Here is a 26,290-nt window from a genome sequence, read left to right on the forward strand (position 1 = left end):
GCTCAGACAAGGCATCACACCAATAAGATGCTGCGCTAGCAACTGTAGCAATACTTGCAGCAGGTTGCCTCTGTAATCCCTGATGAATGTACATTTTCTTTAAGTAAGCTTCTAGCTTCTTATCTATGGAATCCTTCAAAGAACAGCTATCCTATCCTCTATAGGAATCGTAGTTCTTTTGGCTAAAGATAGCTCCTTCCACCTTAGGCACAGTGCGCCACAAATCTCTAATGGAGTCAGCCACAGGAAACATATTTTTAAAAACAGGAGAAGGGGAAAAAAAAATCCCTGGCTTATCCTATTCCTGTGCTATAATTTCCGACATATGGTCAGGAACTGGAAATACTTCCACAGAAGTAGGAACATCATAATATTTATTAAGTTTACTAGATTTTTTTTTAGAGTTGACAGTGACAGAAGGGTCGGAGTCGTCCAAAGTAGCCAGGACCTCCTTTAGAAGTAAACAGAGGTGTTTAAGTTTAAATATCAAATTAACTTCATCAGAATCTTCCCTTACAATGTCCGAATCTGAGATTTCACCCTCAGAAGCTACTGAGGTATCCTCCTCACCAGACATATGGGAAAGGTTAACCATCACAGAAGAAGATGGGTCAGACACCTTACTAGCAGAAATGTGATTTGATTTCCTCTTACGCTTACCTGCAACCGGGAAAGCAGATAAAGCTGCAGACACATCAGAAGTTATCTGAGCAGCAAAGTCTCCTGGTAAAAAACACCTCCAGGAAGCTAAAAAGAACCGTAGGGCACTGTATGCGAGACCATTAAGGCTTGGGGCGTTTGAGGAGAGAGCTGTGGCATTTCCAGAACAGCATTATCCTGAAGAGACAATAGGCTCAGAAGGGAGTCATTTATCCTTAAATTTTTAGAGTCTTAGCTAGACATGAGGAACAAAATTGCATTGGTAAAACAATTTGGGCATCTAAACATAATAAGCATTTATCAAAAGAAACAGACTCCTGTTCCGTGTCCATAGCTTGATAAAGTTAACCGTTTCACTAATACAATAAGATGCAGGACTCTCCAGCAGTTCAGCAAGACGATATCTCACAGCCGTAATAGAAGAGGCTCACTGAAAATGACGCCGCTCCGCTCTGCATTACAAGTGGAAGAGCGGGTAGTCACATGAGCGGCATTAAAATAAACTGTACCACAGGCTAAAGATGCGCATTGTGATTGATAACACTCTGAAGAGAAAAAAAAAAATAATAAGCGCAACTCTATCAGGTTAAATCAGAAGTAAAAGTTTATAAGGGAATCTATATGTAAACATAACATTTTTATGACCCATATTTAAATAAAAAACTCCAAAAGGACCCTTCAGCCATTTCTCTGATAATAAGGCAAACAGTTAACCCCTCAGTCTCTCTCTCACATATGAAGTGCCTGCAAGCTGCCCCAGATGTACCCTTAATAAAGGAAAATTAATGTCCCATAAGAGATCCAGTGCAGAGATAAATTCTTTAAAGTGCAAATCTTCAATACCTAGAAGACAAAGGCACTTACTTGAAGACCTAGCTGTCGAGCAGAAAGACATATAACCAGGTGTGAAAGGACACTTACTCGCTATCAGGAACCTGTAGAAAAAGAGAGAACAGTGTAACCAACTTTGGCTTTCTATAACAGGGGTAGCAATAATGTTAGAAGTAAAGGAAATACAACTTTGCTGCCTCCTTCTAACTGCTAAAAGCAACCACTACTCTTACTAAAGAGATTGACATGGACACAGCTAGACCTCAATCCTTGCTTGCAGGGAAAGGTACCCATAAAAGGATTAAATCTTCTCAGACACTCATCTTCGCCATCCTCCCAATCAAAGAGGCAAAGAATGACTGGGGGTTATGGGTAAGGGAAGTTACACTTAACAGCTTTACTGGAGTGCTCTTTGCCTTCTTCTGGTAGCCAGGAGGTGAAGATCCCACTAGTAATTGGAATGACGTTGTTGACTCTCCATGCCATAGGAAAGTGATAATCACAGAATCTCCTTATGGGATAGTTGTAGCAAAAACAACCACATCTGCACAACGGCCATAAATTCCTTTGAGACTACAAGGAAATCCATATAGAAAGAGAAGCAGTCTGCCAGGAACAATCAACAGTTCAATGGCTTGTTCTAATGCCGGTTACCACCTGGAAGAAGTTTCTTTTAACCCAATGGTACTTATCATAGAGGAAAACTTTCCTAAAGTATATCAGTCTGATTCAGCCTAACAAGGTTAGTCCAGTCCCGAAATACCAGGCAACTCTCCTCTGAACAAGGAACATGGCAACTCCACATGATACCCAGCCAAAAAGGTCAGTGGAAAAACCTTAACTCCCTGCTATTTTGAACTTGCTATTTCTCATTAGAAGAAGATACATACGGTTTGCTGCTTAGTGAAGCTTCAAGGACCAAAATCAATTTTCTTTTAACTTATGGTGGAGATAAAAGTGAACCACAGAACTCTGGGTAATATATGCAAATAAGATATACGACATCTTACTTTGTTTCTCTGGTTAACTTATCTCCACCCTATGTTAAATGAATATTGATTTTGCCTTGGAAATATGCTTCAGTTAGAAGCAAACCAGCAAGTGCAAAACATCTGTCCAGAAGTGGTATTTTTAATGCACTTACCCCATAAGGGGATTCTGATGTGAAACACATTAACAAGAGTTGTAAACACAAAGAAAAAAGACCAATGGCACTACTGCAACAACATGAATATATATACCCCTTGATTTACCTGTAGTCCGAGAGAGCATAATCGCTCCACCTAATAACTAGAATGTGATGCTATGTAATATTTGTTGCAGTAGTGCCATTGGTCCTTTTTCTTTGTGTTTACATTATTATAGCCTGGCAACAGGTTTCTATACCAATAGAGCACACTAGTGATTATACGTACACAGTAGTGGTACTTTAAGAATCATGTCTTCTAAATGGGAAACGGACAGAAAATCAAGGCAACAAAAAAACATAATTTATGTAAGAACTTACCTGATAAATTCATTTCTTTCATATTAGCAAGAGTCCATGAGCTAGTGACGTATGGGATATACATTCCTACCAGGAGGGGCAAAGTTTCCCAAACCTTAAATGCCTATAAATACACCCCTCACCACACCCACAATTCAGTTTAACGAATAGCCAAGAAGTGGGGTGATAAAGGAGCGAAAGCATCAAAAAATAAGGAATTGGAATAATTGTGCTTTATACAAAAAATTCATAACCACCACAAGAAAAGGGTGGGCCTCATGGACTCTTGCTAATATGAAAGAAATGAATTTATCAGGTAAGTTCTTACATAAATTATGTTTTCTTTCATGTAATTAGCAAGAGTCCATGAGCTAGTGATGTATGGGATAATGACTACCCAAGATGTGGATCTTCCACGCAAGAGTCACTAGAGAGGGAGAGATAAAATAAAGACAGCCAATTCCGCTGAAAATAATCCACAACCAAAATAAAGATTAAATCTTATAATGAAAAAAACTGAAATTATAAGCAGAAGAATCAAACTGAAAACAGCTGCCTGAAGTACCTTTCTACCAAAACTGCTTCAGAAGAAGAAAACACATCAAAATGGTAGAATTTAGTAAAAGTATGCAAAGAAGACCAAGTTGCTGCTTTGCAAATCTGAACAACTGAAGCTTCATTCCTAAACGCCCAGGAAGTAGAAACTGACCTAGTAGAATGAGCTGTAATCCTTTGAGGCGGAGTTATACTGACTCGACATAAGCATGATGAATTGAAGATATCAACCAAGATGCCAAAGAAATGGCAGAGGCCTTCTGACCTTTCCTAGAACCGGAAAAGATAACAAATAGACTAGAAGTCTTCCGGAAATTCTTAGTAGCTTCAACATAATATTTCAAAGCTCTAACTACATCCAAAGAATGCAAAGATCTCTCCTTAGAATTCTTAGGATTAGGACACAATGAAGGAACCACAATTTCTCTACTAATGTTGTTAGAATTCACAACCTTAGGAAAAAATTTAAAAGAAGTTCGCAACACCGCCTTATCCTGATGAAAAATCAGAAAAGGAGACTCACAAGAAAGAGCAGATAATTCAGAAACTCTTCTAGCAGAAGAGATGGCCAAAAGAAACAAAACTTTCCAAGAAAGTAATTTAATGTCCAGTGAATGCATAGGTTCAAATGGAGGAGTTTGAAGAGCCCCCAGAACCAAATTCAAACTCCAAGGAGGAGAAATTGACTGAATAACAGGTTTTATACGAACCAAAGTTTGTACAAAACAATGAATATCAGGAAAATTAGCAATCTTTCTGTGAAAAAGAACAGAAAGAGCAGAGATTTGTCCTTTCAATGAACTTGCAGACAAACCTTATCCAAACCATCCTGAAGAAACTGTAAAATTCTCGGAATTCTAAAAGAATGCCAGGAAAAAAAGATGAGAAAAACACCAAGAAATGAAAGTCTTCCAGACTCGATAATATATCTTCCTAGATACAGATTTACGAGCCTGTAACATAGTATTAATCACAGAGTCAGAGAAACCTCTTTGACTAAGAATCAAGCGTTCAATCTCCATACCTTCAAATTTAAGGATTTGAGAACCTGAAGGAAAAAAGGACCTTGTGACAGAAGGTCTGGTCTTAACGGAAGAGTCCACGGTTGGTAAGAGGCCATCCGGACAAGATCCGCATACCAAAAACCTGTGAGGCCATGCTGGAGCCACCAGCAGAACAAACGAGCATACCTTCAGAATCTTGGAGATTACTCTTGGAATAAGAACTAGAGGCGGAAAGATATAGGCAGGATGATACTTCCAAGGAAGTGACAATGCATCCACTGCTTCCGCCTGAGGATCCCTGGATCTGGACAGATACCTGGGAAGTTTCTTGTTTAGATGAGAAGTCATCAGATCTATTTCTGGAAGTCCCCACATTTGAACAATCTGAAGAAATACCTCTGGGTGAAGAGACCATTCGCCCGGATGTAACGTTTGGCGACTGAGATAATCCGCTTCCCAATTGTCTATACCTGGGATATGAACCGCAGAAATTAGACAGGAGCTGGATTCCGCCCATACCAGTATTCGAGATACTTCTTTCATAGCCAGAGGACTGTGAGTCCCTCCTTGATGATAGATATATGCCACAGTTGTGACATTGTCTGTGTAAAAACAAATGAACGATTCTCTCTTTAGAAGAGGCCATGACTGAAGAGCTCTGAAAATTGCACGGAGTTCCAAAATATTGATTGGTAATCTCACCTCCTGAGATCCCCAAACCCCTTGTGCTGTCAGAAACCCCCAAACAGCTCCCCAACCTGTCAGACTTGTATCTGTTGAAATCACAGTCCAGGTTGGAAGAACAAAAGAAGCCCCCTGAACTAAACGATGGTGATCTGTCCACCACGTCAGAGAGTGTCGAACAATCGGTTTTAAAGATATTAATTGAGATATCTTTGTATAATCCCTGCACCACTGGTTCAGCATACAGAGCTGAAGAGGTCGCATGTGAAAACGAGCAAAGGTTTCGATAAGCTGAAAACAATTTCAGACGCCTCTTGTCCGTCAGAGACAGAATCAAGAACACTGAATCTATCAGGAAACCTAAAAAGGTTACCCTTGTCTGAGGAATCAAACGCACTTTTTGATAAATTGATCCTCCAACTATGTTCTTGAAGAAACAACAGTTATAAAAGACTGGAAAGGTTCTTTCTAGTGAAAATGAGCAAAGGGAATTGAATCCAATGCTGTGGCCATAAGACCTAAAACTTCTATGCATATAAAGCAACTGAAGGAAATAATAGAGACTAGAGGTACCGATAGACGGAACCCAATAACATTATCCCTTGTCTGATAGAGACAAGGACAGCGACACAAACTATCTGGAAACCTAAAAAAAGGTGACCCTTGTGTGAGGAATCAAGAGCTTTTGAAAAGAAGATCCTCTAACTATGTCCTGAAGAGTAAGTGAATCATATGCGATTCCGCATCCTCAGAAAATAATCTGAATGAAAACAGAAAAATGAAAATACGCATTCATTGTATCTAATGAAAAGAAATAATGCTAATCAATGACCATAAAAAGGCAAAATAGTTTGAATAAAACTCCAAAACCCGGTTCCTCAAAAGGAACTGGAAGAAATACCCCAGAAGATTCCAGGTCTGAGCAGCGTTTGAACCCCATGGGTGCCTAGCCATGCTTCAACAGTACCCAAAATATATAGGACAGAAACATAGTTAAAGAAAGTGTTAGCCTTACTGGAATAAAATCAAAGAAATTTGGACAAAATAAATTTCAAAGAAGCCTTAACCTGCCCCTTACCAGCCAAGCTGGAATACGGCACGTACATCGCAAAATTAGGGAGCTGATTTCGAACTCCAATTATAGACATGTTACTTGGGAAAGAACTCAGGAATTCGTTCCTTAATAAGAACAACCAAACCAGTATAAGCTTAAAGTTTTAGTCTTAGAACTCAACCTTGAAGCCCAGAGTAACAGTTAAGAATTGAATCCAATTATAAAACAAATAATTGATTATCTTAGAACAAAAGAAATATGGATTTTTTTTTATTTTTTTTTTAAAAATCACAAAATTCTTCTAGCTAAAAAAGCTAAAGACATAGATTAACCCTCATTTGCGAAAATATTCAATAAAATGAAGACACAAATGAAATTATTAACATGATAGTCCAGTTTAAAGGACCAGCCAATACAGTGGACTTGCATAATCAATATATGCAAAACAACAAGACAAATGCAACAGCACCTAGTCTAGTAAATGTTGTCTCTTTAACAATGCTAAAATAAATCATAATCTGATACTTGATCTTAAAGTAAACAGAGAAAATGAAGCAATTGCAAAATCCAAATAAATCACAGGACCAAAAAAAGTACCTGAAACTAAATAATTTTCCATAAATAAGATACAACTATCTAAAGGAAAATAAATACTATTTTGCTATAGAAACAATAGCATAACTAGTAGAAGTAGAGATAGCCCCAATAAATTGGAGAACCCTCCAAATTGAGTTTAACTGCTGGCAAAGAATATAGTTTAAAACCTTTGAAGAAGGAATAAAAGAAAATTCTCAGCCTATTCCATTCCCTAGTATGGGGAATTGAAAAGAAAACCTCTGAAAACACAGAAGAAATAAATAGGCAGAAATAATGTCAGCTAGTCTTAAAGAACTCCAAAATAATCAACACTTTTTCAACAAAGAACAAATGTACTTTAATAATAGAAAAATAATAAAAAAGTAGATTTGTTAGTGTCAATATCTGATGAAGAAAATTTCTGAAAAAAAAAAAAAAAACCATCATCAGAGAAGGATAAATCAGTATGTTGTTGGTCATTTGAAACTTCAATAATTAAAAAAGAAGTGAAAAAGACCTAAAAATTTTATTAGAAGGCACAAAGTCAGACAAAGCCTTTAACATAGAATCAGAAAAATATTTCTTATAAGTCTTTTAAATATTTATTGTAAGAAAAGAAAATATATAAAGCATAAATACTAATGGATTCCGCATGTAAAAGTATAACATAACAACTTATTACAAACCATAGCTAAAGATAAACATTTATAACATTTAAAATAAATGAACTTAGCTTTGGTAGAACTGAAACTCAGTTAAGCGTTTTTCCAGAAGTGGCTTCTGATTCAGAGTCCATCTGAGACATCTTGCAATATGTAATAGAAAAAAACAACATATAAAGCAAAATTGATCAAATTCCTTAAATGACAGTTTCAGGAATGGGGAAAAAAATGCCAATGAACAAGCTTCTAGCAACCAGAAGCAATAAATAATGAGACTTAAAGGGACAGTCTACACCAAAATTTTTCTTATTTAAAAAGATAGATAATCCCTTTATTACCCATTCCCCGTTTTTGCATAACCAACACAGTTATATTAATACACTTTTTACCTCTGTGATTACCTTGTATCTAAGCCTTTGCAGACAGCCTCCTTATCTAAGTGCCTTTGACTGACATGCAGTGTAGTCAATCAGTGAAGACTCCTAAATAACTTCACGGGAGTGAGCACAATGTTATCTATATGACACATGTGAACTAGCACAGTCTAACTGTGAAAAACTTTCAAAATGCTCTGAGCTAGGAGGCGGTTTTCAACTGTTTAGAAATCAGTTTGAGCCTAGCTAGGTTTAGCTTTTCAAAAATACCACCAAGGGAACAAAGCAAATTTGATGATAAAAGTAAATTGCAAAGTTGTTTAAAATTGCATACCCTATCTGAATCATGAAAGTTTAGTTTTGACTAGACTGTCCCTTTAAATATTGTGGAGACAACAATGACGCTCAAATTTTTTAGCGCCAAAAAAGCTGCCCACATTATTTGGCGCCAAAAATGGCGCCACATCCGGTAACGCCGACATTTTTTGGCGCAAAAACGTCAAAAATATGACACAACTTCCGGCGACACGTATGACGCCGGAAATGACAAGAAATTTTTTGCGCCAAGAATGACGCAATAAAATGAAGCATTTTCAGCCTCCGCGAGCCTAACAGCCCACAGGAAAAAAAGTCAAATTTTAAGGTAAGAAAAAATTGATTTATTCAAATGCATTATCCCAAATATGAAACTGACTGTCTGAAAACAAGGAACGTTTGAACATCCTGAATCAAGGCAAATAAATGTTTAAACACATATATTTAGAACTTTATATAAAAGTGCCCAACCATAGCTTAGAGTGTCACAGAAAATAAGACTTACTTACCCCAGGACACTCATCTACATGTAGTAGAAAGCCAAACCAGTACTGAAACGAGAATCAGTAGAGGTAATGGTATATATAAGAGTATATCGTCGATCTGAAAAGGGAGGTAAGAGATGAATCTCTACGACCGATAACAGAGAACCTAATGAAATAGACCCCGTAGAAGGAGATCATTGAATTCAAATAGGCAATACTCTCTTCACATCCCTCTGACATTCACTGCACGCTGAGAGGAAAACCGGGCTCCAACCTGCTGCGGAGCGCATATCAACGTAGAATCTAGCACAAACTTACTTCACCACCTCCACAGGAGGCAAAGTTTGTAAAACTGAATTGTGGGTGTGGTGAGGGGTGTATTTATAGGCATTTAAGGTTTGGGAAACTTTGCCCCTCCTGGTAGGAATGTATATCCCATACGTCACTAGCTCATGGACTCTTGCTAATTACATGAAAGAAAAGAGAAACAGATTTAAATGCTGTATTTGAAAATCCATCTACTAGCACACCAAATAACACAGATACAATGAACCAAACCCTCAGAGACATACATAAGCTCATGTATAAGCAAGACAAACTATGGTGGAACCACCATTTTCTGAGAAATATATTGAATTCAAACTTATCCCTAGGGGTCTCAGAATCCAACTTTTCCCTGCCTTTGAATTTTCTTAATCCTATACATAATGTGGAATGGGAAACAGCTCTCTCAAAGTGCTCTGCGAAATTAATGAAAATATTAATAAAACACCATAAGGAAGAATATGATCTGCTAGAAACTAAAGTACAAGAACTAAATACAAAGTTGCAGGAATTCGAAACACTTAAAGAATTTGAACCAGCTTACAAACAATATCAGAAGGAGCTGGACAAATATGAGGCAGGGAAAACTAACTTGACACTTGAATCAGATAGTAAACCTCAAACATCTTCAAATGAAAGTCACATGAGAATTACAAGAGGCAAAAGGAAAGATTTTTAGGGACAAATGTCTCTTCAAACGTACACACACCAGAAGAGGCAGGGGGGAAACCAAAAAGAAACAACAAAAGTCAACCACACAAAAAAGACATCTAAAAAAAAATTACATATACAAGTACTCTCAAAAGGCATGACATTTTGTCCCACCCCCAATCTGGATAAAGAAACAATTAAAGATGTACAACTATATATTCAAAAAATTGCTCTAAAGAGATTCTACATCAATAGACAAACTAATATCAGTCAATTAGAAGCTAATACACTTTCAGATGAGGAAAGAAATACTCTTGAAATCCTAGAAGAATTACTTCAAGAAAGTGAATCTATACCAGGTACCCTCAATGAAGAGGTTACAGAAAGAGATAAGAACTGGCGAGATAAAATAAAGAACAAGTCTACATTTATGCCTAAAATCAATCAGTGTTCACAACTTCAAGTATTCAACGATTTAGTTTGTAATAAAATATTACAAATTCCAGACAGTAAAATAGATCAAAATCTGTCCAAAAAGGAACAAAAAGCATTGAAAGATCTACAATCCTGGCAGGATATTATTATTAGAAATTCAGACAAGGGGGGGAATATTGTTTTATGGCCGCTTAAAATGTATCAGCAAGAAACAGACAAACAATTACGAGATATCTCCTGCTACACCAAATTAGGCCATAATCCTACACAGGATTATTTACAAGTGTACATGAATCTAATAGAAGGGGCAAAGAATGACAATATTATCACAACTAAGGAATTTCAGTTCCTTAAAGTGACAAATCCCATTGTAGCCACCTTTTATTTAATCCCCAAGATTCACAAAAACAAAACTCACCCTGCTGACATTGGAAGCTTTTATACGCACACCTAAGCTTATCTACCACAGTAAGATGTTGAATTTGATAAAATAATGCACTGGTACTTTAATTGCCTTTTCAATTAAAAATGTAGAAGCCCTTTCACACTACAGATGTTACCTTTATGTAGCGACCTACGTTTATAATCTAACACCCTTGTTGATTAATTAGGTTAGTATTACCTGGCATTTGAGTGCAAATAACACAGAGACTTACTATTATAACTGGCCACAATATGGCATAATATGTACCTCAGAATAATTTTCAACTGAACTCATTGGCAGGGTTATCGATAACTGCTAAAATTAGCACTAACTCATTTCAAACGGGGGAATGTTAATAACACAAACTTGCAAAGTAAGTACACCATAAGTGGTTCAATCTACATTAAATAAAGATTATACCTATCGTGCATAATATTCCTTATGGTTTCCTTCTCATTTTAGTGTGTGTCAAGATCAGAATAATCAATGGCTATTGAATTATACATTTAGTTTATGACAAACTGTCGGAGGTGTCATTATTTCTCCAACCTCAGGCACTCATTCTCCACCCACCTTAGTATTCTCCTCCATCTTGATTCCTAATACCCAATAGTACTACTATGGCAGGCTCCTTAGAGCGTTTTTAAGTTGGTATTTTCCTATTTTTATTGTGCATTTATAATAAAAATTATATTTTAATCTCTCATAGTGTTAAGAACATATCCAAGACTTTATTTTACAATTAAAGCTGTCTGGTACATAAAGTGATCCATTTGCATGACAGTTACACTTACAACCCCGTGAGTGCTATATATGTAGTCTTTGCTTTTTAAGTGTGGGCTTTCTTGCCTCTCTTATTAGTTGTTTCTGCATTAACAAGAGTTAACTGTGATACACAGCTGCAATAAGAGGCATTGTATTCACCACAAACCAATGACATACCCATACATGTTTATTTCTGAACACATGAGATCATAAAGAAGATTTTAGAACCATTTCAGTGAGAAACCCAGAGTTTATGAAAAAAGTTATTGATCACATTTGGCATACATATTACAGCCAAATGGTGACATAATATGCAAAAACATGCCAAGATCAATAATACTATAGGTTGTCTACTTTTAAAATATACATAGTTTTGTTTGGTTGTTCTATAGCAAATGAGAGTGCAAATACAAACCTTATAATTATTAAAACTAATAACAATTCCTTACATATTAGTTTTTAGCTGAGAAGATACCAATGAACAAAATTTTGAGAGACTTGACAGGATGTCAATGAACACAAAAAGAAAAAAGTCACATGATCGATGATCAAATTTGCCTTGTTCTCATGATATCCTTTGTTGAAGAGTAAAGCTAGGTAGGCTGATAGGAGCGTGCACGTGTCTTTAGCAGTCTATGGCAGCAGTGCTTGTATATATGGATAACACTGATATAAACAATGTTGCAAACACTGCTGCCAGATGGCTAGAGACATGCGCACGCTCCTGATCTCACCTAAGATTACTTTTTAACAAAGCATACCAAGAATACTAAGCCAAATTTATAACAAAACTAAATTAGAAAGTTGTTTAAAATTCCATGCTCTATCCAATCTATTGAAGTTTAAAGGAATAGTCTAGTCAAAATTAAACTTTTGTGATTCAGATAGATAGAGCATACAATGTTAAGCAACTTTCTAATTTACTCCTATTTTATCAATGTTTCTTTGTGCGCTTGGTATCTTTATTTGAAAAAGCAAGAATGTAAACTTAGGATCCGACCTATTTTTGGTTCAGAACCTGGGTAGCGCTTGCTGATTTGGTGGCTACATTGATAATATGAGCAAAATTAGAAAATTGCTTGCGCTATCTGAATCATCAAAGTTTAAATTTTTACTAGACTATCCGTTTAATTTTTACTTTAATGTCTCTTTAATTCTGTAACTAAATAGCTAGTTGAAACGGACATCCCCGAAAGCTCTTTTTTCGCTTAATATATAAAGTTTTCATAGGTGCTGGGCTTGGAATTGGACTCGCAGGAATGGCAGCGGATTTTCCGGGCCTCTAGGTATGTGTCGGTTTCTGCACGCATCCAGGAGTCACATTACAAATTACTAAGTCGCTGGTACCTGACACCATCCCGCCTAAAGAAAATATACCCTAACTCCTCAGACAGGTGTTGGAGGGGCTGTGGTGGAACGGGTTCCATAACACACATCTGGTGGGATTGCCCAAGGCTAGATGAGTTCTGGACAGGGGTGTGGGATTACATCCAGTCCATACTAGGTATGGAGGTCCCAAAATCAATGGAGACATTATTGTTCTATTTCCCAACCCGGATACCAGACTCCACAAAAAAACACTACTGTTATTAATGTTGACGAACGCCAAAAACCTGGTTCCGGCCAGATGGAAATCAAACAGGATCCCCCAGATCTCAGAATGGAGATAGGGGGTAGATAATCTGATAAGTCTGGAAAGATACCACTACGCCCGGGTTGGGAAACTAGATATCCATGAAATGATAATCCAACTCTGGAAACATGGTACCGTATGAGGCACCGACTCATGTCGAAAATTGAAGTGTCTCTGGCCATGCCTCCCCTCCCGTTTTTTTTTTTTTTTCCCTCTCTTTCTTCTTTCCTCCCCTTTCCCTTACTATGCTCCCCCTTCCCTCCTCCAACCCCTTTTCCCTTTTGATTATATAAAAAAGTAGAGTATTTGTTTATAGAACCATAGAAACAATGGATTGCAGGTTAACCTTTATGCCTTAATAATATAACATGGCATTGACTAGCTGATTGCAGTGTGCTACTATTGTAGTATTATATGTTATTATTACAGGTTTATATTGTGTATTAACTGTAAGTTGTTTGTCTTATATCTGATCTGCTCTTTGGAGCACCTGTTATGCCAATGATAATGTTTTTGTCTTTTTTGGATTGATGTAATAATCTTTGCACAGCAAAACTCTAAGAAAAAGTGAAAATTTGGAGCCTGATAATATGGAACTAGCAGTCCACCAACTCATTGGACATGAATTCCATCTGACTTTAAACACTTTATCTAAAGCCTACCAATGAGAGGTTCAGGTTGTTCTTATGCTTAATTGTGTTGTGTCTACAACCAACATTATTGATAACGCATATGTGTATGTACCTATATTTTTCAATAAAGCTCCTTTAAAAAAAAAAAAAAAAAAAAAAAAGTTTTCATAGGTGAATAAAAAAAAAAAGGCTCAATTTAAAAAGAGGTGATTTGCAAGACCTGCTCTTGTAATCCTCGGTAGGCAGGTTTCATACATTAAATATCGAGAGCACTCTTTAGGAGGGGTACCTTTTGACAGGTTCGTCTCCGTACTTCATCAGAAGGCGAATGGCTGTTGGTGCAGTGTAGAACTTGCTCACTCTGTACTTATCGATAATCTGCCACATACGGGAGACATCAGGGTATATCGGAAGACCTTCAAACTAAAAAATAAGAACGTTGTGTAACATACTGCAGACGCTTGACATTTTGATAGATATTTAAATAAAAAGTCCATGCAAGCAACAGTGAGAAGCATACAAGAAAAAGCAAAGAATAAAATAAGGAGGCAAACAAGAGCAGAATGTTTGAGTTTAAACTCTTTGTTTACCCCATGAACAGTCAGGAATGACTGCATAACACTTGATTACAGCATAGTTCTGCTCTATAGAAGCCAAGGAAACCGTATGTATCAGCAACCTGCTTGATGAGTTTGCATTATTCAGTGTTGGGCCAATTTTAGCAATTTAAGCTCATACAGATTACATTGATTCTCAGTGGTGTTGGCAGCAGGATAGTAGTAGGTGCTAAAATTTTGGAAGCTAGTGCGCTCTTAGCTCTGCTGTTTCTCAGCCTTCTAAGTTCACCATCAGTTTAACAATCACTTTATCAACAGCAACTTGCTGCCTGTATCACTGCAGGCTATGCCACTGGTTTTCAAACCTGTCCTCTCAGGCCTCTCTAACAGGATTACCTTGGGTGAGAGCAGGTTAATAACCATGTTTACTAATCAGCTTTTTATTATTTTACCAGTGCTCAAGTTCAGATATCCTGAAAATCTGGCCTTTTGGGGAGGCGTTAGGATAGGATAGGTTTGAAAACCAGTAGGCTATGCTGATAAAGCAAATAGACTGAGTGGTCACAGCAGTATCTTTTCATTGATCTTTTTTTGAAATAAATTCATACTTGTAGCATTAATGAAAAAGAATCTTGCAAGGCCCACTCTGTTAATGCCTTAGTTAATATACCTTCCCTTGAATCTTTGATAACGAATGCCTGAGTGTTGATCTAAAATGTCAGTGGAACACAGATAGCTTTTCCGTATGCTTAGGGCAGAATATAATAATAAAATATAAACTTCTGATTGCAGAATAACTTTTTTCAGAAAGTTTGCTTCCATCTTTTACTGTTAACTGAGGTTAGCGGTCTGTACTTTAGCGGTTCATGAAATAGCTTGTTTTTTTCTTATTATTAATGCAAATACAGAGCCCACAGCCTCGAGTGTCTAAACAGGTACCTACTGCCATAAACATATTCATTTGATTGTCTCTCACAACAGGAGGACACCTTGTGTGCCTCAGCAGGCTGCTAGAAACGTGTGCAAATGTCTGGGCTTAAGCTTTCTTGGGATATTCTTTACACAATATATAAAAAGGACTATATTACTACTACCTTTACTACATCAACTTGTTCTAGGGGCTAGTTTCTGTGAAGGGAGCTAATATAATGTTACAAAATTCTTTACGTGATACAAATGTCTTATATTTTCTTGAATTTAATTTAATTTGACATCCTCTATTTTGGGTCAATCTTCTAGTAAGTGACATATAACTGGTAAAGAAAAGAGATATTGGAGAGTTGCAGAGAACATAGAAACAAAAAATAATTAAGTACTACCATACAGGGACGGCAAATGCAAAGCAGGGACAAGAACAGACAAGGGAGACAAAATAAGGAGCTGATGGATCTGTATGTTTGTCAATAATTCACGTAGAATCCAAGGTGTAAAATAAATAATGTGATTCAAATAGTAGCTGCACTATCATCTAACTAAAGGGTTTTAATGAGAAAGTGGCTTTGATCAGACAAAAAGATAAAACTTACTAACACACTGGTTGCCCCATTGGCTAGTGGTCCGTAGACGAGGTAGGAGTGTCCAGTTATCCAGCCAATATCTGCAGTGCACCAGTATATGTCATTTTGGTGGTAATCAAACACATACTTAAAGGTGGCTGCAGTGTATATCATGTAACCTCCAGCCGTATGCACCACCCCCTGCAAAAAAGCAGCACATAAGATTAAGAAATGCAATAAAGAGAAAGCACATGTACAAAAAAAAGGAATAGTGCATTTCTGAGAGGTGAAAGTTTGAAATAGCCTGCTGATTGAGGGACGGGCTGGCAGTAAGGGGTCTGGCATAACTTAAGAGGAGTAAGGGAGGAATCCCAAAATGTTGTCGGTTATGATATATCCTCTATAAATAAGATTGAAGGAAGTAAAGCGCTTCTATATTACAGTCTAGAACTTTCTTGTGGATTATGGGGTTTTGGCAGTAATGCCTTATAGCGTGCACCTACTATATAACCAGTGTTGGGCTGATCTTTAATGATTATGAGATGAAAGACAGATTTGTTCTCTCATAAAGCAAAATAAATAATTAGATCCTGTTATGTGGAATGAGACAGCAAGCTCATATGTGATATATATATATTGAATTTGTGTCTCAACTGAGAGACGGGTTGTTCATTTCAAAAGGGAAAATGGACAAAACGTAACTCACACATAGAAAAAAACAGATTGGCTCTCTGATAATGGAATAAAAATACTAACATTTCAGAGACAAAATAATGAGTTTATTCTTCAAGTTCAAAACTGTATCATCTAAGGATCTTTAAACAGGAGTGGCTGCCTCCAGCTTATTCTGCGTCACAAGATCACCTGGGTAACCAGTATCTGCCCTCAGTCACCTTGGGTTTTCCAGTAGACCCGCTGGTATAAAGTATGAACAGTTCATCCTCTGCATCGCACCACTCTGGCTCACACTCCGCACTGGCATTTTTCATCAGGTCGTGCCACCACAAATCAACAGACGGGTTCCAAGGCGTCTACAGAAAACAGAATACATTACAGAAAAAAAGCCTGGGTTCATTTTATACAGCATCAGTAACTTCACTAATACATGCATGCATTATATTTTTTATAAAGTAACATTTCCCACATTCTGCGTGTATATCTGAAATAAGCTTTTCTACTGAATTAGTGAAAAAACCTCACACCCACATTCCTCTTTTTTATTTATAGTGTTTGACAGCAAATAAGTTCTGTCTTCTAACTCAATACAGTAAAACTACAGACTTCCTTCTATTCTCCCGTTTAATTCGACCATCAATATATTTTATTCTTAACCCACTTAATGCAAACACAAACTCCTCTGGGGGACTACTCAGCTTATTCAAAACATCCTCTTTTAAACGTATGACTCCCTTGAGCCAAATCTAGATTCCCTTCTGAACTTACTGAATCATCACACATGCACAGATAACAGCACAAGACAATGCACAGATGTTTTTTTATCCCTATGAAATATTATGCTGTTTTAAAAATAAGCCTGTCTGTCTCAAACTGCTGGCTAGTTATACCCATCCCAGATGAAATCGCAGACAATTCTGCATTAAACACTTGATCTATTCACTTTGAATGAGCTATTTTTCATTTTTTTTTATCCAAGAAAGCAAGAAGGTACAAATAACAGGACAAAGCTGTACAAATCTGTTCATTTTCCAAATGATAAGTGAACTGTAATGATCTGTGCACTGTCCCATAAAAAGCTGCACTCAGAGGCTACAATGTTAAAGATTAACTTTATAGGAAAGATGACGACAAAACAAAATCAGTGAAATTCTTGCAGCACTACCTCCTAAACCTTTTAGTTTGTGATGGTCCTGAAGTGATTTTTATTTACGTTTTAGTTTCCTATGACACTAATATAATAATTATTATTATTACATATCTGCCTTTTAAACATTTACAAACAAAAAGGATTTGTGTTTCAAGAAAGATGCCATCAGCAAATTGGGATCTCAAGGGTTAACAGACTATAGTACCTTCACCTGAGGGATTTGAATCCAGTGGACAATCACAAGAATCTTACAGCAAACCATCTTAAAACATGTTAATTCTAAAAATCATTATATGCTGCCTCACTAATGGTGATATCACGTCACCTTAAAGGGACAGTATACTATAAAATTGTTTTTCCCTTAATGTGTTTCCAATTACTTTTTTTGTAAAATGTATGAGATTTGCTTTTTTAAGGTTTATTTGTGTATATGAATTAGCTTATTTTATGTTTTGAAGCCACAGCCTAATAAAATGGGTTGAGCTTGTAGGTATAATCAGATCTCATTACTTTATCACAGTGTGTACATATACTTGCTTCTTTATCTTATATCTGTCCGTAAATCAATCACCAATACTTGCAGAGAACAATGGAAAATTAACATTTTATTAACTTATCTCTTCTATAACCCACTGGGAGTGTAATCTCTTCTTCTGGCTGTGTTAATACAGCTTGGCTTCGTGGCCAAAAACTTTCAGGATGGGTGGGGATACCACAGGCTAAATAAACTTATTCAAATGCCAATATAAGGTTAATGGAAATACTTGTAAACAATTTAATACACTCCAGCAGGTAAAGTGGATCATTGGGAACAATTTAAAGGGGAGAAATTTTTTGAGTAAACTGTCCCTTTAAAGGGATATGAAAATGAAAATAAAACTTTCATGGTTCAGACAGAGCATGCAGTTAGTTGTAAGACACTTTTCAATGTACTTCTATTAAGACATTTACTTTGTTCTCTGTGTAACCTTTGTTGCATCCTAGATAGGTCATGAGCAGCAATACACGACTGGAAGTTAGCTGGTAATTGGTGCCTACACAAAAACGCCATTTGTCAGTAGCTCTACAGATAATGCGTATCTACCTCCCAGCACTATGTTGCTGCTCTAGAGCTGACTTTATGTGTTTAACGCTTTTGAAGGGATTAGTCACACAGGCATAAATAAGCAGCAACAGTGCAATAATAAAATGCAATGACACATTTGAAGATTTTCTTTTTGCACTTTTATGTCCTATACATTATAAAGTAACCGGTACCCAGGTGAGGTATAATACAGAATTGTTAATGACTACAACCTGTTGGCTGATATAGAAGCATAAGAATGAGTCATTGTTCGACTACAGACTTAGGGCTAGATTACAAGTGGAGCACTAAAGTATTGCGCTCCCGCAAATGGGCAAATTTGACTGTTATGGGAGCATGATAATTAACCAGCCATTACAAGTGGCTGTTTATTGCTACTGGAATATCGTGGTAGCAATTAGCACTCTGGAAAATTAACCAGAGATTAGTCATTTTCCCTTTCCGGTGTCATGTGACTCGTTAGTGTTACAAGGTCTCAGGTGTGAATGGGGAGCAGGTGTGTTAAATTTGGTGTTATCACTCTCACACTCTCTCATACTGGTCACTGGAAGTTCAACATGGCACCTCATGACAAATAACTCTGAGGATCTGAAAAAAAAGAATTGTTGCTCTACATAAAGATGGCCTAGGCTATAAGAAGATTACCAAGACCCTGAAACTGAGCTGCAGCACAGTGGGCAAGACCATACAGCGGTTTCACAGGACAGGTTCCAGTCAGAACAGACCTTGCCATGGTCAACCAAAGAAGTTGAGTGCAGGTGCTCAGCATCATATGCAGAGGTTGTCTTTGGAAATATACATTTGAGTGCTGCCAGCATTGCTGAAAGATTGAAGGGGTGGGGTCAGCCTGTCAGTTCTCAGATCATACGCCGCACACTGCATCAAACTGGTCTCCATGGCTGTCGTCCCAGAAGGAAGCCTCTTCTAAAGATGAGGCACAAGAAAGCCCGCAAACAGTTTGCTGAAGACAAGGAAACTAAGGACATGGATTACTGGAACCATGTCCTGTGGTCCGATGAGACCAAGATAAACTTATTTGGTTCAGATAGTGTCAAGCGTGTGTGGCGGCAACCAGGTGAGGAGTACAAAGACAAGTGTGTCTTGCCTACAGTCAAGCATGGTGGTGGGAGTGTCATGGTCTGGGCCTGCATGAGTGCTGCCGGCACTGGGGAGCTACAGTTCATTGAGGGAACCATGAATGCCAACATGTACTGTGACATACTGAAGCAGAGCATGATTCCCTCCCTTTGGAGACTGGGCCGCAGGGCAGTATTCCAACATGATAACGACCCCAAACACACCTCCAAGACGACCACTGCCTTGCTAAAGAAGCTGAGGGTAAAGGTGATGGAATGGCCAAGCATATCTCCAGACGTAAACCCTATTGAGCATCTGTGGGGCATCCTCAAACGGAAAGTGGGGGAGCACAAGGTCTCTAACATCCACCAGCTCCGTGATGTCGTCATGGAGGAGTGGAAGAGGACTACAGTGGCAACCTGTGAAGCTCTGGTGAACTCCATGCCCAAGAGGGTTAAGGCAGTGCTGGAAAATGGTGGCCATACAAAATATTGACACTTTGGGCCCAATTTGGACATTTCCACTTAGAGGGGTACTCACTTTTGTTGCCAACGCTTTAGACATTAATGGCTGTGTGTTGAGTTATTTTGATGGGACAGCAAATTTACACTCTTATACAGGCTGTACACTCACTACTTTACATTGCAGTAAAGGGTCATTTCTTCAGTGCTGTCACATGAAAATATATAATACAAAAATGAGAGGGGTGTACTCACTTTTGTGAGATACTGTATGTATGTATATATATATATATATATATATATATATATATATATATATATATATATATATATATATATATACTGTACATATATACACACACACACATAAACATACACACACACACACACACATACATATATATAATACCAAAAAATAGGTACAGACCAGGATTTGCATCAACCAAGAATAGCCAAGTTTATTGAAGTTTCAGGGATATGTTTCCCCTTCTTCAGAGCAATGATAACTCACAAGTGCTGTGCTTAAATAGTGTACAAACAAACATATATACACACGTGTGTGTAAAGGGGGAATATCCTGAAACATTACACTATAATACATTTTTGCCTTAAAAAAATTCAGCAAATGTGGACCTCTTGCTGTTCACTATGGATTACCATTGTCCTGTCACCTTGATAGTTGACTTGTAAGGTTGTGAGTGTGCAAACTTGCTCTTTGCCTCCTCCTGCTGACGTATGGAATGCAAAGGCTCAAACAGAGCCTGCTGCAAAACTTTAAGAACAAGGTTAAGGCTCGAAGGAGAAGCAACAGGTTTAAACACAGGCCTGATACTGACCAGGGCCTTACAAAAAGATTGAACATCTGGCACGCACGCCAGTCACTAGAGTAACAAAATAGATAAAGCAGAAACCTTCCTGGAGAAAAGACTAAATTCTAGGAATCCTAACCCTAATCCAAGAGCAACCCTTAGATTCACACCAATAAAGGTATTAATGCCATACCTTATGGTAAATTTTACAGGTAAACAGGCTTACAAGCCTGGATCATGGTCTCAATGACCGACTCAGAAAATCCACGCCTAGAAACAACTAAGCTTTTAATTTCTAAGCAGCCAGCTTCAGAGAAACAAGATTTAGATGGAGAAAAGGACACTGTATTAGAAGGTCCTTCCTCAGAGGCAACCTCCAAGATGGAAGAGATGACATCTTCACTAGGTCTACATACCGGAACCTGCGAGGCCATGCAGGAGCTATTAGAATTACCAACACTCTCTCCTGTTTGATACGAACAATGACTCGTGGGAGGAGCGCAAATGGAGGAAATAGGTATGCTAGACTGAAATCCCAAAGAACCGTCAAAGTATCTATGAAGGCGGCCTGCGGATCTCTTGGCCTTGAACCGCTCCTTGTAAGTTTGGCATTCTGCCGAGATGCCATCAGATCCAACTCCGGCAACCCCCATTTCAGGGTTAATCCAGGATGAAACATCAGTCTGCTCAGGAAATCCGCTCTCCAGTTGTCCATTACTGGAAAGTGGATGGCAGATAGACAACAATTGTGAGCTTCCGCCCACTGAATAATCCGTGCCACCTTCTTCATGGCTAAGGAACTCTGAGTTCCTCAATGGTGGTTGAAGTAAACCTGGGCTAAGGACAACTGAGGCCAAGCTATCAGAGCATTGTAAATTGTTCTCAACTCCAAAATGTTTATAGGGAGAACAGACTACTCCCAAGTCCATAGTCCCAGGCCTTTAACGAGTCCCAGACTGCACCCCAGCCAATCAGGCTGGGGTCCGTGTTCACAATCACCCAGGAAGGTCTCCGGAAGCATGTGCCCTGAGACAGATGCTCTTGAGAAAGACACCACGGGAGAGAGTCTCTTGTCGTGTGGACTAGATCTATCCTCTGAGACAGATCCGAATGGTCTCTGTTCCATTGTTTGAGCATGCATAACTGCAGAGCTCTCAAACAGACCAGGATTTGCATCAACCAAGAATAGCCAAGTTTATTGAAGTTTCGGGGATATGTTTCCCCTTCTTCAGAACAATGATAACTCACAAGTGCTGTGCTTAAATAGTGTACAAACAAACAAATATACACACACACACGTATGTGTAAAGGGGGAATATCCTGAAACATTACTCTATAATACATTTTTGCCTTAAATAAATTCAGCAAATGTGGACCTCTTGCTATTCACTATGGATTACCATTGTCCTGTCACTGTGATAGTTGACTTGTAAGGTTGTGAGTGTGCAAACTTGTGGAGATCAGTTCTTTTTTAATAGCTTATAGCTTAAGGGTGCCAGATGCTGAATCCCTGCCTCTTTGTATTGGGGGCTGCCATCTTGGAGCTCAGGTATTCTCCTGTATCTTGTGACAGAAGCTGTGCATACTCACATAACAGTAATATTGTCAACTTTTTATAGTTGTATTACGTGCTTCAAGTTATTGTGGATAATTCATGAATATATAAGCATTTTTGAATTTATTTTTTTACACAATTTTGGATACACAAAATATATATTTAAAAAAAAAAAAAAAAAACACTCAACAATAATACCGAGCAATGCAACCATAGCACAAATGTAAAGCTCCTGCTTTGTATCATGCACCCTAACCTGAAGCACATAAAAAAAAAAAATAGACAATATTCCTGATCTGTGAGTGCGCACAGCTTATGCCAGTGTGAGAATAAGGAGCCTGCTGCAAAACTTTAAGAACAAGATTAAGGCTCCAAGGAGGAGCAACAGGTTTAAACACAGGCCTGATTCTGACCAGGGCCTGAACAAAAGATTGGACATCTGGCAAATCTGCCAGACGTTTGTGCAAAAGAATAGACAGTGCAGAAATCTGACCCTTCAGAGTACTGACTGACAAACCCTTATCCAGGCCCTCCTGAAAAAAGCCAACATTCTGAGTACCCTTACCTTTCTCCAAGAGAAACCCTTTGATTTGCACTAATAGAGGTATTTGCGCCATTCCTTATGGTAAATTTTACGAGTAACAGGCTTACGAGCCTGAAGCATGGTATTAATGACTGTCTCAGAAAAACCACTCCTAACCAAAACTAGGCATTCAATCTCAAAGGACCCTGAAGTAGAAGGTCCTTCCTCAGATGTAACCTCCAAGGCGGAAGAGATGACATCTTCACCAGATCTGTGAACCAGATTCTGCAAGGCCATGCAGGAGCTATTAGAATCACAGATACTCTCTCCTGTTTGATACGAGCAATAACTCATGGAAGGAGAGCAAACAGAGGAAACAGGTATGCTAGATTTAAATTCCAAGGAACTGCCAGAGCGTCTATCAGAACAGCTTGAGGATCTCTTGACCTTGAAACGTACTTTGAAAGCTTGGCGTTTGGGGAGACGCCATGAGTCCCAGCTCCGGAACCCCCCCACCTGAGAGTTATCTTTGAGAATACTTCCGGATGGAGAGTCCACCCCCTGGGATAGAAGGACTGTCTGCTCAGAACATCTGCCTCCCAGTTGTCCACTACTGGGATGTGGATAGCAGATAAGAGACGATCATGAGCTGCTGCCAACTGAAGAATTAGAGTCACCTCCTTCCTGGTGGTTGATGTAAGCCACCGAGGCGATATTGTCCGACTGGAATCTGATAAACCGGCCTAAGGACAATTGAGGCCAAGCTGTCAAGGCATTGAAGATTGCTCTCAACTCTAAGATGTTTATGGGAAGAGAAGACTCCTCCCGAGTCCACAGACCCTGAGCTTTTAATGAGCCACAAACTGCTCAACAGCCTAACAGGCTGGTGTCTGTGGTCACAATCACCCAGGAAGGTCTCAGGAAGCATGTGCCCCGAGACAGATGGTCCTGTGAAATCCAACACGAGAGAGTTTCTTGATAGGGGATCCAGATCTATCCTCTGTGATAGATCTGAATGGTCTCCGTTCCATTGACTGAGCATGCATAGTTGCAGAGGTCTCAGATGGAACAGAGCAAAAGGGATGATGTTCATGGAAGCCACCATCAGACCAATCACCTCTATGCATTGAGCAACTGATGGACGAATAGCAGACTGGAGGGAAATGCATGAAGCAAGAAGTTTGGATTTTCTGACATCGGTCAGGAAAATCTTCATGGATAGGGAATCTATGATTGTCCCTAAGAAACACATCCTTGTATTTAGAACAAGTGAACTCTTTTCCAGATTCACTTTCCACCCGTAGGAATGTAGAAAAGTACATACTCTGTATGAGATTTTGCTAGTTGAAAAGATGACGCCTGAACCAAGCTGTCGTCTAGGTAAGGCGCCATCGCAATTCCCTGAGATCTGACCACTGCCAAAAACAGAATTTATGTTTACCTGATAAATTACTTTCTCCAACGGTGTGTCCGGTCCACGGCGTCATCCTTACTTGTGGGATATTCTCTTCCCCAACAGGAAATGGCAAAGAGCCCAGCAAAGCTGGTCACATGATCCCTCCTAGGCTCCGCCTACCCCAGTCATTCGACCGACGTTAAGGAGGAATATTTGCATAGGAGAAACCATATGGTACCGTGGTGACTGTAGTTAAAGAAAATAAATTATCAGACCTGATTAAAAAAACCAGGGCGGGCCGTGGACCGGACACACCGTTGGAGAAAGTAATTTATCAGGTAAACATAAATTCTGTTTTCTCCAACATAGGTGTGTCCGGTCCACGGCGTCATCCTTACTTGTGGGAACCAATACCAAAGCTTTAGGACACGGTGAAGGGAGGGAGCAAATCAGGTCACCTAAATGGAAGGCACCACGGCTTGCAAAACCTTTCTCCCAAAAATAGCCTCAGAAGAAGCAAAAGTATCAAACTTGTAAAATTTGGTAAAAGTGTGCAGTGAAGACCAAGTCGCTGCCCTACATATCTGATCAACAGAAGCCTCGTTCTTGAAGGCCCATGTGGAAGCCACAGCCCTAGTGGAATGAGCTGTGATTCTTTCGGGAGGCTGCCGTCCGGCAGTCTCGTAAGCCAATCTGATGATGCTTTTAATCCAAAAAGAGAGAGAGGTAGAAGTTGCTTTTTGCCCTCTCCTTTTACCGGAATAAACAACAAACAAGGAAGATGTTTGTCTAAAATCCTTTGTAGCATCTAAATAGAATTTTAGAGCGCGAACAACATCCAAATTGTGCAACAAACGTTCCTTCTTTGAAACTGGTTTCGGACACAGAGAAGGTACGATAATCTCCTGGTTAATGTTTTTATTAGAAACAACTTTTGGAAGAAAACCAGGTTTAGTACGTAAAACCACCTTATCTGCATGGAACACCAGATAAGGAGGAGAACACTGCAGAGCAGATAATTCTGAAACTCTTCTAGCAGAAGAAATTGCAACTAAAAACAAAACTTTCCAAGATAATATCTTAATATCAACGGAATGCAAGGGTTCAAACGGAACCCCCTGAAGAACTGAAAGAACTAAATTGAGACTCCAAGGAGGAGTCAAAGGTTTGTAAACAGGCTTAATTCTAACCAGAGCCTGAACAAAGGCTTGAACATCTGGCACAGCGGCCAGCTTTTTGTGAAGTAACACAGACAAGGCAGAAATCTGTCCCTTCAGGGAACTTGCAGATAGTCCTTTGTCCAATCCTTCTTGAAGGAAGGATAGAATCCTAGGAATCTTAACCTTGTCCCAAGGGAATCCTTTAGATTCACACCAACAGATATATTTTTTCCAAATTTTGTGGTAAATCTTTCTAGTTACAGGCTTTCTGGCCTGAACAAGAGTATCGATAACAGAATCTGAGAACCCTCGCTTCGATAAGATCAAGCGTTCAATCTCCAAGCAGTCAGCTGGAGTGAAACCAGATTCGGATGTTCGAACGGACCCTGAACAAGAAGGTCTCGTCTCAAAGGTAGCTTCCAAGGTGGAGCCGATGACATATTCACCAGATCTGCATACCAAGTCCTGCGTGGCCACGCAGGAGCTATCAAGATCACCGACGCCCTCTCCTGATTGATCCTGGCTACCAGCCTGGGGATGAGAGGAAACGGCGGGAACACATAAGCTAGTTTGAAGGTCCAAGGTGCTACTAGTGCATCCACTAGAGCCGCCTTGGGATCCCTGGATCTGGACCCGTAGCAAGGAACTTTGAAGTTCTGACGAGAGGCCATCAGATCCATGTCTGGAATGCCCCACAGCTGAGTGACTTGGGCAAAGATTTCCGGATGGAGTTCCCACTCCCCCGGATGCAATGTCTGACGACTCAGAAAATCCGCTTCCCAATTTTCCACTCCTGG

The 26,290-nt window shown here is 38.9% G+C and overlaps 1 protein-coding gene across 2 annotated transcripts in view; it reads right to left on the reverse strand.

Annotated features, from left to right (window-relative positions):
* ACSS2 (acyl-CoA synthetase short chain family member 2) overlaps nt 1-26,290 on the reverse strand; it is a 330,905-nt gene that overhangs the window by 116,889 nt on the left and 187,726 nt on the right. For both annotated transcript variants that reach the window (XM_053697133.1, XM_053697084.1), the window contains 3 exons: nt 16,497-16,634; nt 15,634-15,804; nt 13,840-13,973 (listed from right to left, as the gene is read on the reverse strand). In XM_053697133.1, coding sequence (XP_053553108.1) covers nt 13,840-13,973; nt 15,634-15,804; nt 16,497-16,634 — 443 coding nt within the window. The remainder of the gene's footprint in view (nt 1-13,839; nt 13,974-15,633; nt 15,805-16,496; nt 16,635-26,290) is intronic.

Source organism: Bombina bombina, chromosome 1 (assembly GCF_027579735.1).
Source record: "Bombina bombina isolate aBomBom1 chromosome 1, aBomBom1.pri, whole genome shotgun sequence".
Taxonomy (NCBI): Eukaryota; Metazoa; Chordata; class Amphibia; order Anura; family Bombinatoridae; genus Bombina; species Bombina bombina.